The sequence below is a fragment of the Oncorhynchus tshawytscha genome, linkage group LG02 (genome assembly GCF_018296145.1).
Source record: "Oncorhynchus tshawytscha isolate Ot180627B linkage group LG02, Otsh_v2.0, whole genome shotgun sequence".
In the NCBI taxonomy this organism is placed as follows: domain Eukaryota; kingdom Metazoa; phylum Chordata; class Actinopteri; order Salmoniformes; family Salmonidae; genus Oncorhynchus; species Oncorhynchus tshawytscha.
Genome location: NC_056430.1, coordinates 73,918,168 through 73,934,070, shown reverse-complemented (window position 1 = coordinate 73,934,070; position 15,903 = coordinate 73,918,168). Strand labels below are relative to the sequence as shown.

General features: G+C 45.2%; 1 protein-coding gene across 7 annotated transcripts in view; it reads left to right on the top strand.

Moving 5' to 3' along the window:
- The window catches only part of add3a (adducin 3 (gamma) a), a 154,914-nt gene that overhangs the window by 119,924 nt on the left and 19,087 nt on the right, over positions 1-15,903 (top strand). For all 7 annotated transcript variants that reach the window (XM_042304537.1, XM_042304534.1, XM_042304538.1 and 4 more), the window contains 6 exons: positions 4,783-4,921; positions 6,281-6,432; positions 6,830-6,910; positions 14,111-14,260; positions 14,564-14,707; positions 15,060-15,158. In XM_042304537.1, coding sequence (XP_042160471.1) covers positions 4,783-4,921; positions 6,281-6,432; positions 6,830-6,910; positions 14,111-14,260; positions 14,564-14,707; positions 15,060-15,158 — 765 coding nt within the window. The remainder of the gene's footprint in view (positions 1-4,782; positions 4,922-6,280; positions 6,433-6,829; positions 6,911-14,110; positions 14,261-14,563; positions 14,708-15,059; positions 15,159-15,903) is intronic.

Genomic DNA, 15,903 nt, shown 5'->3' with positions numbered 1-15,903 from the left:
TTATCTTTCAATGAGAGACCGAGAAGAAGAGAGATGGGGAGACAGAGAGAAGAGAAAAATAGAGAGAGATACGGAGAGAGTGAGAGACAGATTTCAGCTGCACATTCAAGATGATGCTGTACTGAAGTATTGATGTTAGGTGTCGTGTCTTTGCCATCATTAAACTGAAGACTTATTTATCAAATAACTCTGTAATTATTATTACGCGATTAAACTGATGAATCATGTAACTGTAATTAACTAGGAAGTCAGAGCACCAAGGAAAATATTCAGATTATAAAGTTATAATTTTCCTAATATAACTTTCAGATATTTATATCTGATCAATAGTCTTCTGATTAATGAATTCTTCTTTACCTCACGTTAGTCTCATTCCAAACGTCATAAATTGTTGGTTATCTGCACGAGCCCAGTCTTCACTGAGTCATCCATACATCAATTGTCTTAAATCATGTATTTACTAAGTAATTCACAGAAATGCATAAACAAACAGTAGATAGTTACAAGGAAATGATAACGGCGTTTCCCTAGTGGGATAAACCGGTATCGCAGCTTGGTGGACACAAAGGGAAGTGGGGGTCGACTGAGATGAGACACTACAAAGTTGATCATTATAACAATTGAAATGCGAATCCTTTGCACATGAACGCTCAATCATTCGGGAATAATTGCAATCAATATATATATTTACGCTCAGTGTGTCGTCGGGATCTCTGTTAAAAAGTTTGTTTCTGGCGGAGAGTTTGTCCGTCCTCTCTCTCTCCCCCTCTGTCGTGGTTAGAATGGATAGTTCAGAGTGACATTCATTCATGTCGTTATAGAATAGGTGTTTCGGCGGTTGTCAGTCTTCACGTTCAATGATACTAAATTCCTAGCTGGAGACTAGTAATTAATATCAAAGACTTGTTCTTATTCTGCCGGTATCGATAGTCTAAGAGTTTAACCACGTGGTATGGTTAAAAGATTCAGCCATCTACTCAAACCTTAGCTTATACTCAGGTTTATGTTCTCCTCTCAAACCTTGGCCCTATCGTTATCGAGGTAAGCTGGTCTCAACCTTAGTCCTCTCGTAATTGAGAGAAACATGGTCTAGTGATAGAAAACCCGGGTGGGGGTTTCATTCGGAAGAGCAGAAAAGGGCCTGTTCCAGGATGCCCGACCATAACTGTGCTCATGGGCGGTCCTCTGATTTAGTTAAACTCCAAAGGGATTTGAAGTTTCCTTCATTAAACAGTCCAAAATCCCATTACACAATTTCACAAACAGTATCATCCTCACTCATTCATCTTATACAACAATTAGATGTAAGCCTCATAACTGAGGCTATTATATAAACAGTGTTATGGTAATGTGGCCATATTGTCTCCCATGAGTTTCACAAAATTGTACCAAACGGAACTGTTCGTAGCTGGTTTCGTCAACCAATCTTTTATACCTCCTCCAGAACATAAATGTTGTTCGGACCTCAAGTTCTGTGAGGTGGAAGAAATTCCTTTGTTCTCTCTGAAAACTCACTCTCTGTCTCCTCATGGCCACAGTATAATCTCCTCCAGGAATTTACGACCTGAGGTCGCAGCAGCCTGAGTGTAGGAGACAGAGAGAGGGGGATAGTGATCGCTGTACCCAAAGAAGGCAACGTCATGACATAGGCTAGGCAGTACAAACCCCCAGGGGGTACAAAACCCCAGGAAAGCGCTGGTCAAAAGTAGTGCACTGTATAGGGAGTTGGGTGCTAGCTGGGATGTACAGTATTTCTATTGGTCTGCCAGACAGTTCCTCCCTGCAGGCAGTGTTGCAGCTGGAATGGGGGACCGATTTTTACTGACGCACACGTCAATAGAATTGATTGGCTGGCACTTGCTCTCTCGGTCTCTCTCTGTCGCTCGCTCGCTCGCTCTCTCTCTCTCTCTCAATTCAATTTAAGGGCTTTATTGGCATGGAAAACGAATGTTAACATTGCCAAAGCAAGTTAACATATCTCTTTCTCTCTCTCTCTCGGTCTCTCGCTCTCTCACTCTCTCCCACCTTGCAACACAGTCCACATGAAAGAGTATCATTGTGCTCACTAAACTAGCAAGGCTGTTGGGAGTGTGTCTAGTTGTAATTACAGGCTATTCTATGATTCACTTGGACCATGGTGTGTGTGTGTGTGTCTTTAGCTGTGAGTATTTATTTGACCAGATTGTGTGTCTGGATGGGGTAGTGGTGTCATTAAAACGGTCAGTGGTGACGTAAAACCCTTTCATCACCTCCCATCACACACAATACGCGCGATAGCAAACCCAGCTACAGTCATAAGTGTCTGTTGTCCTTTCCCACGCTACAGGGTTCAGCTGCATCCCAGCGCTCTTACCTGTCTGTCAGCAGCCCTACACTCAGCAGGAAGAGGATCATCCCAACAAATAGTTGAATGCGAGGCTGATTTCTTTTAACAACACGTTAGGTAATACAGAAATATTACATACTGTAGATGTGTAACATTTATACACGGAAGGCTTTAATATAGTGCTGTTCATGGCTTTGTCACACAAAATATAAGCCTATATTCTGATACGATTAAAAGGGAGAGTCTTTGGAGTGTGTCCTGAAAGAGATTTCTTTCTCACAGTGACAGCTATTGGACCAGCTCCAATCTGCATGTCTTAATAATGAGAGAGAAGCTCAAAGACTATATTAAAGACACCATTTTGAAAGATGAATATCTCTTTGTTGTGAATGCACACGGAATCCTCTCTTCCTAAGCCTGACCGTCCAACCAATCACACACGTCCTCCCATACGCTCCAACCAATAACTGGAGAGACGTGGCTCGTGGAAGTGGGAAAGCTCTCTGTGACCGTGGCTTGGCTTTTCAGTTTAGTGTTGTTTTTTCTCAGGCAGGATGGTGGACAGCTATTCATGTCAAGAGAAGGACCTCAGGCCAGCTTGATTAGATTTGGGCTCTGGCTGTTTGTTTCAACTCAATGTTAGGACAGTGTTATGGCACAGGGTTGCCTTGTGGGTTTAAACACACACACACACACACCACAGCAGCTAGCTAACATGCTCTTCCGTGAGCTGTATCTGTGTTTTATTTTAGTCTCTCTGCAGAGGATTAGAGGGTCGAAAAACGTATGATCACATCCACTTTAATCTGTTAGATGAAGGTGATGGGGATGAAATCCCTGCCGCTCAGCATTATAATCTGTCTTTGAACACATCACAAGCTCGCACACTGCAAATGCCTGCCACAGTGTGTGTGTGTGTGTGTGTGTCATACACACGTGCAGGCCTTTCCAGTAAATGACTATTAAGACTGAAGCAGATTCAGAAGTAATGAAGGCAGTTGTAATCAAGTCCCGCACACAGGATCCCCCCCAGGCCTGATAAATAGAATCATGGGAACAGTATGGAGTTTATGACAAGTCTTTTCACTCCAGCCTGTAACAGCACAGTCGACAGTATAATAGAAAAGTCCAGAACAAACCTCAAGCCCAGCAGACACCCTATCCACATCCGCACCACTGCAGTGCAGCAACCAGACCTAGCCAAAACCGTCACTATGGCAACAGGGCCCGAACGACAACGGAATGTTTGGCCTCGACTCAGAACCCCTCAGAACCCCTAGAGTTATACTTGTTCTGTGTTCCCAGGAGATGCTGTAGAGATTTTACAATACCACCCCCACAAGGGGGGAAATGAATCGACCCGATCCCATCCGCAAACAATAATGGACTATCCCATGGGGCCAGCCGGCTGGGGGGGGGGGTTAAAGAAGAGTAGATGGTCAGAAATGTTTTGTGTTTAGGGCGAGACTCTGATTCTATACCCAGGCTGTTGTGGAGCTGACTACTCTTATGCAAGTGTGTGTGTGTCTGTGAGACATGGAATAAAAACATTAATATTGGATGTGTTCCTATTTAGGAAGTCATTGTACTGAAATGGTGTCACGTCCTATTTCTTCCCCCTCTCTGAATCTTGTTTTTAAGAGATGCACTGTAAGACGTTTAAGAGTTGACCCAGGTCACTAAGTAATAGAACAACGGTTCCTCTCTTGCAAAAGCAACAATTGCAACATGGTGGCCCATCCCGTTGTCAGTTAGTCATTCTATACAGTCTTTCAAGCTATTACTTGTTTATTACAATTCTGTTTATTGGCTTTTGATATCTTTTTATAGTATATATAGCTAACATTTTATATGTAATAGGGATTTTTCTGATTGATGTGTTTCAGTACATCAAGACTAACCGTGCTATTGTAAACAGTTTCTCTCTCAAATTATAGTGTTGTTTTTATAAAGAGATAATGAGATGTAATGGGATATCAAAGTTATTGCCTTAGTAACTCTTGTACTGAGGTTAAATCTAGTCAACACTGTGGTAAATCTAAGCCCTGCTGTTGAAGAGTGTGTGTGACTCGCCCCAGTTCCCTTGATCCTCAGCTCTACCTGTCCTAGTTCCAGTTGTGGCAGTGCTTTGGAAGCAGCACTGGGTCAGTCAGGAAGGGAGGTGAACAGAGAAAGAGATGGAGAGGAAGAAAAAGAAGACTGAATGGGGTAAAGAAGGGTGTGTAGCAGTGTGTGCATGTATCAGTACTGCTGTAAGTAGTGCAGGGGGGACTTGAGGATGTGGAGATTACAGGAGGATAGACCTCTCTGTCCCTGGTCAGCCAGCCAGTTTAGACCAGTCAGTCAGTCTGGATTTACTGAGAGAGTGACACCCACGGACCTCCAGTCTAATCTGTGATTAATGTTTCTCTCTTCTTCTTTATTTTCCCTCTCCCGCTCCCTCTCCTCGTCTCCAGGCCTTTAAGGATGAGTTGGAGGGGCTGATTGAGGAGCAGAAGAAGAAAGGCAACAACCCCACTGGTCTCCTGGCCCTCCGACAGATCGCTGACTTCTTCATGTCTTCATCCGTGGCTGGCTTCAGCACCTCACCCCTAAGTAAGTAGTAGTGTTGGTACGGCCTCTAACCCCCCTCTGTAAGTAGTAGTGTTGGTACGGCCTCTAACCCCCCTCTGTAAGTAGTAGTGTTGGTACGGCCAGTAACCCCTCTCAGTAAGTAGTAGTGTTGGTACGGTCAGTAACCCCCCTCAGTAAGTAGTAGAACTAGGAAGAACTGCAGTAACCCCCCTCACTGGCCATACCAAAGTAAAATGAAAATGAGCATTTCTTATTGAATGTTCAGGTAATCCCTCCCTGTTTCGGGTCCGTTTTTCAGTTTTCTTCCGTTTGGTGCCTAATGAAAACAATCCTGGTGGTACGGCCCGTAACCCCCCTCAGGAGGCAGTGCTGTTGGTACAGCCCGTCACCCAGGCAATGCCCAACTGCCACTCACTGGAGCTGCATACCATACAATTGACTTTCAACTAGGCCAATATTTTTAACTCTATTGTTTTTGAAAAGTGGAGACTTCCAAATCTGTATAGACACACACACTTGTTAGAACGCACGCTCCTACACAGAAACACTATCTATCAGTAGCCTTTCCCTCCTAGCTGACTCTGGAAAAGCCTGGCATATTTTGCTGTTTTCATCCACTGTTCAGTCCAGGTTTCCACATGTGAAATCTGTTTCCAATCATGCAATTACAGACCTCGGAATGTGGAACTAATGATCAATTACCACGACAACCACTGAAATATAGAGTCCTCAGTTATACCTCATATGTCCACATAATAACACCACTAATCTCAGCAACCAGCAGAAAGTTACGTAATTTGCTGTAATTTGTTGTAAATGAGGAATGAAAAGGATAAGATTGTCAAGTATTATTTATTACTTAGGAAATATGTGAAGTAAGATGATTGAATTATTTAAAATGTACTGTAACTACATTTTTCTTTGATATGAACATTGCCAGTGTCAAAGGATGGCTTGTTGCTATTTGTGTCCACTGTCCAGTGAAGAGCACCCTATAGTAAATCAGTTGGTTAGATGAGACGGATCCAGATGTATTCTACCGCTGTCTCGGATGGTTATTATCGGTTATTAACAACTGATCTGAAATCTGTTTAGTATCTTGTCTCTCTAAATAAAATATGTATTGAATGATTGAATTGGTTTCCTCTTAGAACAGTTGATGTACTCCGTAGAATGGAGAGAGCATGGTCTGTCTCCATTCCCAGGCTGCAGGTAATCTAATATGCAGGCTGTGTGTATTGATTGTTAATGATTCATGTCATTTATTCATAATGATAATTATACAGAGAACAAGAGAGCTATCAATCCCCACACTCAACAAAAAAAAAATATCATTTTTAACCCTCTCTGCTTTGCTTTCTCTGCTCACCCCCTCTCCAGGCCTTGGAATGGTCACTCCCATCAACGACATGTATGGAGTGGAGTCTACCACTCTGGTGAAGGGGGAGAAGCACACACGCTGCAAGCTGGCCAGCCTCTACAGACTGGTGGACCTGTTCAGCTGGGCACACTTTGCCAGCTCCTACATCACAGTAAGACAACCACTAGAAAACCTTTTTAAAACCTTTATTAGAACCTGTTCAGCTGGGCACACTTCGCCAGCTCCTACATCACAGTAAGAAATAAACCTTGCACTAACCTCATTCATAACTGTCATAACCGTGTCTTAACTCATCATAAACCTATTCTGTAGAACTGTGTTTTGAGACATACTGCAAGCAGGTATGTGTCATCTGAGTTCTGTCTATCCCCTGCCTACAGGACTACCCCCAGGATGTGTTTTCAGGACACATACAACTGTGTGCCCGTCCTTTTGTTTGGGAGCAGTGTGTTTGAGCATCAGGTTCCTAAAGTTTTGTTTGTGTCAGCAGCAGCAGCACTGTGTAGTTTCAAGGTCATAACAAGGTGTTTTCACGTTGTTGTGTCCAGGTCCGAGTCAGCAAAGAGCAGGACCACATCCTCATCATCCCCAGAGGACTGTCATTCGCTGAGGCGTCCGCATCCAACCTGGTGAGTCCAATCACAACGCACCAGGAAGCACATGCACCCAATAACAAACAACCAACCAAGCCTGTACCCAATCAGGAGTGAGCTCTCTTTTTAGACGTGTGCTGGACTGTGTTCAGTAGTACCAAACAGGATAAAAGGTTTTGAAATGGAAGAGCAACTATCTCTGATATTGTCCAATAAGAATGCTCATTGTCCTTCTCCAATTCAAACCGTTTTATCCCATTTGGTCCTACTGAACACAGCCCAGGTTGGAGGCATGTGGCAGGGTCTACAGTCAATCACGGACTACAGGAAGAAACCCAGCCCAGTCACGGACCAGGATGTCTTGCTCCCAGGCAGACTAAATAACTTTTTTGCCCGCTTTGAGGACAATACAGTGCCACTGACACGGCCTGCAATGAAAACATGCGGTCTCTCCTTCACTGCAGCCGAAGTGAGTAAGACATTTAAACGTGTTAACCCTCGCAAGGCTGCAGGCCCAGACGGCATCCCCAGCTGCGCCCTCAGAGCATGCGCAGACCAGCTGGCCGGTGTGTTTACGGACATATTCAATCAATCCCTATACCAGTCTGCTGTTCCCACATGCTTCAAGAGGGCCACCATTGTTCCTGTTCCCAAGAAAGCTAAGGTAACTGAGCTAAACGACTACCGCCCCGTAGCACTCACATCCGTCATCATGAAGTGCTTTGAGAGACTAGTCAAGGACCATATCACCTCCACCCTACCTGACACCCTTGACCCACTCCAATTTGCTTACCGCCCAAATAGGTCCACAGACGATGCAATCTCAACCACACTGCACACTGCCCTAACCCATCTGGACAAGAGGAATACCTATGTGAGAATGCTGTTCATCGACTACAGCTCGGCATTCAACACCATAGTACCCTCCAAGCTCGTCATCAAGCTCGAGACCCTGGGTCTCGACCCCGCCCTGTGCAACTGGGTACTGGACTTCCTGACGGGCCGCCCCCAGGTGGTGAGGGTAGGCAACAACATCTCCTCCCCGCTGATCCTCAACACTGGGGCCCCACAAGGGTGCGTTCTGAGCCCTCTCCTGTACTCCCTGTTCACCCACGACTGCGTGGCCATGCACGCCTCCAACTCAATCATCAAGTTTGCGGACGACACAACAGTGGTAGGCTTGATTACCAACAACGACGAGACGGCCTACAGGGAGGAGGTGAGGGCCCTCGGAGTGTGGTGTCAGGAAAATAACCTCACACTCAACGTCAACAAAACTAAGGAGATGATTGTGGACTTCAGGAAACAGCAGAGGGAACACCCCCCCATCCACATCGATGGAACAGTAGTGGAGAGGGTAGCAAGTTTTAAGTTCCTCGGCATACACATCACAGACAAACTGAACTGGTCCACTCACACAGACAGCATCGTGAGGAAGGCGCAGCAGCGCCTCTTCAACCTCAGGAGGCTGAAGAAATTCGGCTTGTCACCAAAAGCACTCACAAACTTCTACAGATGCACAATCGAGAGCATCCTGGCGGGCTGTATCACCGCCTGGTATGGCAACTGCACCGCCCTCAACCGTAAGGCTCTCCAGAGGGTAGTGAGGTCTGCACAACGCATCACCGGGGCAAACTACCTGCCCTCCAGGACACCTACACCACCCGATGCTACAGGAAGGCCATAAAGATCATCAAGGACATCAACCACCCGAGCCACTGCCTGTTCACCCCGCTGTCATCCAGAAGGCGAGGTCAGTACAGGTGCATCAAAGCTGGGACCGAGAGACTGAAAAACAGCTTCTATCTCAAGGCCATCAGACTGTTAAACAGCCACCACTAACATTGAGTGGCTACTGCCAACACACTGTCAATGACACTGACTCTACTCCAGCCACTTTAATCATGGGAATTGATGGGAAATGATGTAAATATATCACTAGCCACTTTAAACAATGCTACCTTATATAATGTTACTTACCCTACATTATTCATCTCATATGCATACGTTGATACTGTACTCTATATCATCGACTGCATCCTTATGTAATACATGTATCACTAGCCACTTTAACTATGCCACTTGGTTTACATACTCATCTCATATGTATATACTGTACTCAATATCATCTACTGTATCTTGCCTATGCTGCTCTGTACCATCACTCATTCATATATCCTTATGTACATATTCTTTATCCCCTTACACTGTGTATAAGACAGTAGTTTTTTTGGGAATTGTTAGTTAGATTACTTGTTTGTTATTACTGCATTGTCGGAACTAGAAGCACAAGCATTTCGCTACACTCGCATTAACATCTGCTAACCATGTGTATGTGACAAATAAAATTTGATTTGATTTGAGGTGTAGTCTGTGTGTTTGTGCCAGTAAGCCAATGTACTGCGCCATGTGGAGTAAAAGGTTTCTGGCAGCCCTTCTCATAAACCCAGCACAACAGCGCCAACACTTAATCAGCCGTCTATTTCCTTGAATTATTTGAGAGAGAACTATTGGATTAGCAGAAATCTAACATTCTGGCACAGAGGCTGACACACACACACACACACACACACACACTGGTCTGTGTTTAGTCAAGCCATGGAGGTCAGGGGAGTAGTGTAATGTGCTTGATATGGCGAATACAATGTTATCCTGCAGTTACATTACTGTACCACTTCATTGGTGAGATTGGGATATTGCTGACTGTGGGAATTCCTACAGTATGTTACTTTTTGAAGAGTATTTTATCACTGACTCTTTGTTGTGTCTGTGATTGTCCATGTTATTGTCTGACTGGCTGCCATGTTATTGTCTGACTGGCTGCCATGTTATTGTCTGACTGGCTGCCATGTTATTGTCTGACTGGCTGCCATGTTATTGTCTGACTGGCTGCCATGTTATTGTCTGACTGGCTGCCATGTTATTACCAAAACCACCCTGTGTATTTGTCATTGTCTCTGGTCCAGTGTCAGTGGTGGTAGTGAATGCTGGGTAATGTTGATGTCCTTGTCTAGTTTTGCTGCAGAACCGCTGGTGTTAGTTTCTCTTTCTACTTTCTCTTTCTTAGTTTCTATTTGCTGCTCTAAGAAGAAAAAAAGAATGGCCTCCCCTGTAGGACTCACTCACTCTCTCATTCACTCACTCTCTCACTCACTCTCTCACTCACTCACGCCAAGCACCAGTTTCTGTGACACATCAAGTGCATTGCAGGTGAACAATCAGAGTGAGTTGTTGACAGGTGGGAGTAACAAGCATCACTCAGCTCAGCTGTCTGACAGGGTGGGGCTCAGACTGGATCAGTAACTCAGTAGAGAGAGAGCGCAGAGAGACCGAGACAGACAGAGGGAAGATCTCAATTGCATTCTCCTCTCCCCTCATCTCCTTCTCAAAACCTATTGGAGGAGAAAGACAGAGCTCCCTCCCCTCCGACCTTCTCCTCCAATATGTTTTGAGAAGGAGACGAGGCGAGAGGACACGAGGAGAATGCAATTGAGATCTTCCCAGAGAGAAGAATAACTAGGCCAAATGTCATTGTGAAGAGATGCAGAACTCTTCACTCCGATGTTAACTTAGTGATGACTGAATTGAATGAAGAATGTTGGTAACTTGTATTTGGAAGTATATGTTTTGTTTCTCTTGGTCACAAACGGCAGAGTAACATTTAGAAACGTAATCTTTACTGTAGTCACACACAGAGAAGCTTTGTCTCTGTGAGATGACTGAGACTACTATACTCCAGCTGACTACTATACTACAGCTGGCTACTATACTACAGATGGCTACTATACTACAGATGGCTACTATACTCCAGCTGGCTACTATACTCCAGCTGGCTACTATACTCCAGCTGGCTACTATACTCCAGCTGGCTACTATACTCCAGCTGGCTACTATACTATAGCTGGCTACTATACTATAGCTGACTACTATACTACAGCTGGCTACTATACTCCAGCTGGCTGCTATACTCCAGCCGGCTACTGTACTCCAGCCGGCTACTATACTACAGCCGGCTACTATACTACAGCCGGCTACTATACTCCAGCCGGCTACTATACTCCAGCGGACCACTAGCTGGCTACTATACTCCAGCCGGCTACTATACTCCAGCCGGCTACTATACTCCAGCCGGCTACTATACTCCAGCGGACCACTAGCTGACTACTATACAGCTGGCTACTATACTCCAGCTGGCTACTATACAACAGGCTACTATACTCCAGCTGGCTACTATACTCCAGCTGGCTACTATACAGCTGGCTACTATACTGCAGCTGACTACTATACAGCTGGCTACTGTACTCCAGCTGACTACTATACTCCAGCGGGCTACTATACTCCAGCGGGCTACTATACTCCAGCGGGCTACTATACTCCAGCGGGCTACTATACTCCAGCGGGCTACTATACTCCAGCGGGCTACTATACTCCAGCGGGATACTATACAGCTGGCTACTATACTCCAGCGGGATACTATACTCCAGCGGGATACTATACTCCAGCGGGATACTATACTCCAGCGGGATACTATACTCCAGCTGGCTACTAGCTGACTACTATACAGCTGGCTACTATACTCCAGCTGGCTACTATACTCCAGCTGACTACTATACAGCTGGCTACTATACTCCAGCGGGCCACTAGCTGGCTACTATACTCCAGCTGGCTACTATACTCCAGCTGACTACTATACAGCTGGCTACTATACTCCAGCTGGCTACTATACTCCAGCTGACTACTATACAGCTGGCTACTATACTCCAGCTGGCTACTATACTCCAGCTGACTACTATACAGCTGGCTACTATACTCCAGCGGGCCACTAGCTGACTACTAAAGGCCTCTTTTCTCTTTTTTCCTTTCCCTCTCTTTCTCCACGGGTCTGTTATGGGTTTGAACTCATTAGGGGGAAGGTTTTAGAGGTCGAACACCATTGACTTCCTTTCTCTCAGGAAGTCATCCAGAGCTCAGTGTGAGAGGTCGCTGTGTAGTGAAAGGTCACTGAAAGGTCACGGGGGGGTCAGAGTTGATATTCTGGGCTCTTGCGTGGCTCAACAGTCTGAGCTAGAAGGTGAAGGAGAGGATACCTGTAGGAAGACAGCTGGCCCTATGATTAAAGTTTGATGTTTCATTAGTAGTTAGTATGGGAACTGAGAAGGTAAGAGACATTCCACTCCGTTAGCGCTCAAGATCTTTGATACGAGGATTAGTTGTTTGATTGAGGGTTTGTTGGATCATCGTTGTTGTTGTTTTGAAAGGATTACCTGTTTGACTCCATGTTCCAAGCCAATCACCCAGCAGGCACTCCTTCTGATCAGCCGGGCATTCACATCCAAACACAGTCCCTCTCTCTGACGTACCATACTCCCATTACAGGGCTCATTCAATTTAGCCACATCGAAAAGCAATATGAAGCAAGGATCTGTTCGCTAGCTAGTGGATGATCTATGTGGACTCTATCTGCATCCCAAAAGGCACCCTATTCCCTACATAGGGCACTACTTTAGACCAGAACCCTATGGGCAACCTGGTCATAAGTGGTGCACTATGTAGGGTGCCATTTGGGACTGAGACTGTTAGGTCCTCAAGCTAGCCTTCCTCTAACCCTTGAATTGTCCCTAGGGTATGATGCACTTATAAAACACTTACATGACATTTAATATAGTAGATGTATACTCAGAAATCAGCTTTCCAAATTAGATTTGGGGATAATTTTAGTCTCACAAGAGTTGGGTCACAATAAGTCAAGAATTCTGGCCAGCTGCTGCTATTGAAGTTGGATGGTCTCCATTGAAAACTGTACAGCAGAGAGGGGGGGGGGGACACACACACCTCCTTCTGGCTGAACTGTCCACTGAGATTCACATCATATCTGGGCTGGGGTCAGGAGGTCAAAATGTATCTCTGTGATTGAGTTGAACCAAAGGACCCCAAGGAATTGAAGGATATGTGAACTCCATAGACATGTGGGTCACCTCTTCTCTATGTCCAACAAGCTGATGGCTACCAAGGGGTCTGCTGCCTTTGTACGTCGTTGTCCCAGAATGCAAACGTGTCATCAGCCTGCGTCACATTTCATATTCACCTCAACAACACTACCCTCCATTATTTTTAGGACTGCTGTGCACACGCATACAGTAGAACTTGAGCTGTTCTGACATCTGATTGGCAGACTTGTAGAGGGGTCCGGACACTGAAGGATGTGATTGGTCTCTCACAATCCAAACATGTGATGTACCTTAACCGGTCATTAGTGTTCGATCGGCTGGTCTGGTCTGTTCGTCTGACAGCTGCCACGTTAGACATGGTTTACTGGTTATTTCATCTAACTGGACAAACAAATCCATTTGACTGGTGTCTGTCATCCTCCCACTGTCCCATATGGCTGTCAGGCTGGAAAACAGAGTCGGGCATTTCATATTCAGCGTCTGTAACAGTATACACTTCATATTTAGCCTGGTCATCTGGTGATTATGTAAGTGCAAATAGATGTTAGATTTATACTGAACAAAAAAGATAAACGCAACATGCAACAATTTCAGTTTTTACTGAGTTACAGTTTGTATAAGTCAATTGAAATAAATGCATTAGGCCCTAATCTATGGATCTCACATGACCGGGCAGGGGTACAGCCATGGGGGGGCCTTGGAGGGTATAGGCCCACCCACTTGGCAGCCAGGCCCACTCACTGGGGAGCCGGGCCCACTCACTGGGGAGCCGGGCCCGTCCAATCAGAATTTGTTTTTCCCCACAAAAGGGCTTTATTCCAGACAGAAATACTGCTCAGCACCACTTTGGCTGTGTTGTCTCATCATAATTTGTTGTGTATGGAGAACTGGCTGTACTCTGTCCTTTCCTCCTCTCTCGCTCTCTGTCTCTCTCTCTCTCTCTGCTCTCTCTCTCTGCTCTCCAACCCTCTTCGGTAGCCGGTAATCTAATGACACATGGTAATGAAGTTCTCATTGAGGACATACAGTATCAAGACCAGATACGGTTACCATTCCTTCTGTATATTTCCTGATGATGAGTGTATGAACCATTTAAATTGTTATTACCTCTTTATATAGCTAGCAGATGTCTCCCTCACAATATATATTTATTATTCTTAAGGGAAGTGATTCACATGTCCATTTAAACTGTGTTTGTATGTAAAACCATACATGTGTATTTTGTGTGACTGTACAATGGCTAATGCTCTTCTCTCCTTCTGCCTCTCCTTTCTCCCCCCTCTCCCAGGTAAAGCTGAACATCATCGGGGATGTGATTGACCAGGGCTCCACCAACCTCAGGGTTGACCCGTCAGGCTTCAGCCCCCACGCTGCCATCTACTCCATCAGGCCAGACGCTCGCTGCTGCGTCCACGTGCACACTCCTGCCACCGCCGCCGTGAGTCACTTTTCAGTCTGTTTAATCATTCAGGATCTTAGAGGAAGAAATGTTGTTTAAATAGGCCTGACTTTTAGACACACATTGTCCACATTGTGATGTTTTCAAGCACACAGTGATTTATAATGCACTGTGTGATGCTGTATATGTCCATTGCCAGTCTCTCTCTCTGTCTCTCTCTCTGTCTCTCAGTCTCTCTCTCTCTCTCTGTCTCTCTCTGTCTCTGTCTCTCTCTGTCTCTGTCTCTCCATCCTCCAGTGTCTGAATAGTTCTCACATCTCCTCTCCCTCCTTGTCTCTCCAGGTGTCGTCTATGAAGTGTGGCATCCTGCCCATCTCTCAGGAGGCCTTGATCCTGGGTGACATCGCATACTACAACTACCAGGGTAGCCTTGACGACCAGGAGGAACGCCTGGCGCTGCAGAAGGCCCTCGGACCCTCAGCCAAGGTAAAGATCTAGGATCAAATTACCCCACCCCAAAACGTGATGTTAATTGCTAGTTCGGGGGATGCAAAGCTGACCTTAGATCAGTGGGTAAATCAGTGGGACTGCTTTGACAGGACTGTTTTCTAGCTAGTGTACTGTAAAAACAGTCTTGGTGATCAAATGTACGAGCTAGTCAGCCAGCCTTAATGGCATTGAGGTTACTGTGGTTGTGTGTCTCCTCTCTAGAGTCATCGACTGGTAAACTATGGAGGCTTATTACCACACTGGGGAATATGGTCTTGTTCGATGTATCTGTCCTCGTCTAGGGTTGTGTTGTGACCGTTGTATTTGACTGTGTGTGTTTGGTGATCAGGTGCTGGTGCTGAGGAACCATGGAGTGGTGGCTCTGGGGGAAACCATCGAAGAGGCCTTTCATTACATCTACAACGCTCAGTATGCCTGTGAGATCCAGGTATACACACACACACACACACACACACCCTGGACCCTGGACCTCACTCTCATCAAACAATAGGTCAATGAACTCAGTAACTCGTTTAGATCTAGATTCTACAGACATTTACTGTTCTGTTCTAACAGAGATGTCAGTAACCACTCACACCTTCGATTCTACAGACATTTACTGTTCTGTTCTAACAGAGATGTCAGTAACCACTCACACCTTCGATTCTACAGACATTTACTGTTCTGTTCTAACAGACATTTACTGTTCTGTTCTAACAGATGTCAGTAACCACTCACACCTTCGATTCTACAGACATTTACTGTTCTGAGATGTCAGTAACCACTCTTCGAACAGAGATGTCAGTAACCACTCACACCTTCGATTCTACAGACATTTACTGTTCTAACAGAGATGTAACAGTAACCTTCGATTCTCAGACATTTACTGTTCCTTCGATTCTACAGACATTTACTGTTCTGTTCTAACAGAGATGTCAGTAACCACTCACACCTTCGATTCTACAGACATTTACTGTTCTGTTCTAACAGAGATGTCAGTAACCACTCATCCTCGATTCTACAGACCTGTTCTGATTCTACAGACATTTACTGTTCTGAGATGTCAGTAACCTCTCAACAGAGTTCTAACAGAGATGTCAGTAACCACTCATGCCTTCGATTCTACAGACATTTACTGTTCTGTTCTAACAGAGATGTCAGTAACCATCTCACACCTTCGATTCTACAGACAT